The sequence below is a fragment of the Lotus japonicus genome, chromosome 4 (assembly GCF_012489685.1).
Source record: "Lotus japonicus ecotype B-129 chromosome 4, LjGifu_v1.2".
NCBI classification, from domain to species: domain Eukaryota; kingdom Viridiplantae; phylum Streptophyta; class Magnoliopsida; order Fabales; family Fabaceae; genus Lotus; species Lotus japonicus.
In genome coordinates, this window is record NC_080044.1 from 64,044,779 (window position 1) to 64,048,512 (window position 3,734).

The following is a 3,734-nucleotide window of genomic DNA, read 5'->3' on the forward strand; positions in this document are numbered from 1 at the left end:
TTTGTTTGTTTAGAGATCGAGAAGCAGAGCAGAGAGAAGAAGGGACTTTAACACTGCAACTTACATTAAAAAACATTACATTTTATAATATAAATTCATGAAAAGCCACTTGCATGCAACAAAATAAATAATTCCATCCACTATCTAAATAATGAAGATAAAACTCTATTCAGTAACTAAACTATTATTTTGGTCCCTAAAAAATATTCTGTCGACCACTAGTCTTTAAACATAAAAAGTATCATCTTGTAAGGCGTTGCAAAAGGACTATTAATCACTTTTTTCCTCTCCCACCGATAAAAAGGTGTGATTTTCTGTTTTTACGCATCGTTTGTTTGTTTAGAGATCGAGAAGCAGAGCAGAGAGAAGAAGGGACTTTAACACAACCTAAAAATACTGTGTCTATTTTGCTTTAAGAACTGGATACAATTATTCTCATTATCTTATATATATTCTGTTAAGTACATTCGCTATCAATTGATTATTTAGTATGTTTCAGAACAATGTATAAGGAGGGATCTCAAGTGTACTTTCAGAAATTAAACATGTTATTGGACCATTTCCAAGGGATGACTTCCACTGCAGGTTTTGATCTAACATGTTACATTAAGAACAATCAGTGAAACCGTACGTGACCAAGTGATGATGACAGCTCAAGTATCAAAGGAAACAAATGAAGAGTGGCGAGGTGGCCCATGTGATTGTGTGTTATCACAAAGCGCAGAAGCCAAGCCAGGGCCGGCCCACAAGGCCCAAGTGGTCCAAGTAAGGGCTTTAGACCCAAAAAAACCTTATTAAGTAAAAAAGACATTTCATTCATGTCATAAAAACAATAATCTTTTTGTAAAGAATGTCTCAAATAAAAATCAAGGTCTAAGTTCAAAAAACCAAACTTAATAGTTTCCATGAAAAGAAAAAAAATATATTTCATCCCACGTTTGACTAGTTTGGCAAACGTTTGGGTTCTCAAATTCCTTAATTAATTGAACAAAACTTCATGAAAAAGTTTTAATAAAGAAATGTTTTTTAGGTAAAAAGACATAACTTTAAAATTTGTTTTAGGCATCATTTAGTGTTAGGTCGACCCTGGAAGAAGCTGAAGAATACACAGTAAGAGCTGCCTTAGGTTGGACTAGTGTTCCTCCCGGTGGTGCTTCTTTCTATTCCAAATGGACTCAAAACTTCACATTCAAACTAAGTGGCAATCAAACTAAGTTCCCGAATGATAACTCAAGTGGTAAGAGTTAGGTAACATATGAGCCAGGAGAAGAAGGTTCAGAGATCAATTCCTGGTGTGTGCAATTTAACTTTTCGATGTAAAAAAAAAACTAAATGTCAATCTAGGTGAATATCTATCTATATAAAGTATACATTATACAATACAACAAAGAGCATTAGTTTTAACACCCCCTCAATTAATCCCTCACCCTCCTTTATGCACCAAAATGTCTGAAATACCCTTTAAAATTTAATTTCATTCCAAACATATCTCTTTTCCTATCTTATCACTACCATCATTTTTGTTTATCACACCACCCTTCACTTTTACACTCATCTCATAGTTTTCTTCGTTGCCACTTTTCACACTTAATATATGTGAAAACATTTCATACATTGTAAGTGTGAATCGATGTATGTTCATTCTCTCTTCACCTTCTTCCTTTCGTTTTAAGTATTTCACACTCAGTGAGTGGAAAACATTTTCACATTCTTAACAGTTGGTTCCTTCACACTCTTGAGGGTGAAATTTGAAAATATTTCATACTCTTGAGTGTGAAATGAAAATATAAAAAAATCAATTTTTTTTTTAAAATAAAATTATTAACAGTTCAATAACTCACACTCTTGAGTGTGAAATTTGAAAATATTTCACACATTTGAGTGTGAAATTTAATTATTAAAAACTAAATATTTAAAATTAAAAATAAAATTCTTAACACTTGGTTCTTCTACACTCTTGAGTGTGAAATGAAAATTATAAAAAAACAAAAAAAAAATTAAAAAGTTATTAACAGTTCAATAACTCACACTCTTGAGTGTGAAATTTGAAAATGTTTCACACACTTGAGTGTGAAATCTAATTCTAAAGAAACGAAAAATTTAAAATTGAAAATAAAGTCCATTCACACTACTGATCTTGAGTGCGAAACTGAATTGTGTTTTACACCCTTGAGTGTGAAACACAATTGTGCGAATCGAGTATCTTTATTCTCTCTTGACCTTCTTCCTTTCGTTTTAAGCGTTTCACACTTAGTGAGTGTGAAATATTTTCACACACATTGAGTGTGAAAATGTTTCACACTTAGTATGTGTGAAAATACTATCACACTTTGACTATCTCTTTATAAGAGAGGGTATTAAGGGAATTTAGAAAATAAAAGAGGGTGTGAGATTAATAAGGAGGTGTTAAAACTAATGCCCTACAACAAATACCCTCAATTCCCTTGCTTCTTTGTATAGAAAAAGTAAACCCCAAATTTCAACTGTGTTTCCGAACTCTCTCCTTTGTATCACTCTTTAAAACATCTATCAGACAGTATTTGTGCAAAATGTAGTTACTTATTTATATTTTTGTTGAAGTTGATCTCTGTGATCTTAACTACCATGCTTTTGTAGTGTTCAATTTTGAATCTGGAAGCCACACAGTGGCCTTACTCACCAAGGCTAACTATGACAAGTGTAATGTCAATGACTACATCCAAAATTTCAACACAGGACCTGGTAGAATCACACTCAATAGCACAGGGGAGTTCTACTTTACCTTCACCTTCTCTGGCCATTGCAGCAGTGGCCAAAAGCTAAGGGTTGAAGTCACTAGTGGTGGTTCCTCTTCTTCTCCTGTACCAAGAAAAGCTCCAGCAGAAGGTCCTTCTTCTCCTCCACCACAGGGTTCAGCCACTCCTCTGGCTGCTACCTTCTCTGTTCTCCATATCACCATTGCCCTCAATTTTTGTCTCAGTTTTAAGACAGCTACTGTTATGATACACAAGGTTCTTTCAATTTCAATGTCGGGTTTCCATGATTTTGGTTTGTGATATATGCCTACTATAGAGGGGCTACATTTGTGTTGTATATGTGCTTTCAATTCACTTAAAAAAATTTGTTTCATTCCCAGCTGCAGCCTTGTTTAATTTGTTTGGTATGAGAATGAGATGATTATATATTAGAATTTGTTTTACCTAAGTCCTTAACTATGGGCAAATGCCATACATATGGTTAATGTAAAACTTCTCCACACACTCGTTCAGGTTGGATATTTATAACGTGGATTTCACAGGGTAAGACATATGTTAGTCACGGATGAAAATGCTATGATACCATATTAGAGCATCTCCAACAAGCATCTTAGGATTGGTTCTAAAGAAAAGAATTGGTTGCTTAAATTTGTAATTCATTAGAAGAAACTGACGTTCTTATTAACCATTTTTAAATTATGTTACTTGTGGAAGCGATTATTGGTTCTTAGCGGTTATTAGAATTTAAAATCATTGTTTCTCTTTCATTCCTCAACATAAACAAATTATATGGGGTATAGTGTGACCCAACAAAAAATAAAATAAGAAACCGCTTAAATTTGCAACAATTGCTAATCATATATGTATTTTTTATCAACAAAAGTAAAATAGTTATATGTAATCTACTATAGAATCCCTACCATTACAAAATGCTCTTAAAATTCATATGGTTTAACTCTACCCAAAAATTAACTTAGGATAAAGATTATTGCACCTTAT

The 3,734-nt window shown here is 33.1% G+C and overlaps 1 protein-coding gene across 1 annotated transcript; it reads left to right on the plus strand.

Moving 5' to 3' along the window:
• Positions 1 to 645: 645 nt before the first annotated feature.
• LOC130713142 (early nodulin-like protein 15) lies at positions 646 to 3,175 on the plus strand. The gene is made up of 3 exons (XM_057562938.1): positions 646 to 765; positions 1,063 to 1,234; positions 2,617 to 3,175. Exons 1-3 carry the CDS (start codon positions 646 to 648, stop codon positions 3,033 to 3,035), a joined length of 711 nt encoding a protein of 236 aa, XP_057418921.1. The 3' UTR covers positions 3,036 to 3,175.
• Positions 3,176 to 3,734: the final 559 nt, after the last annotated feature.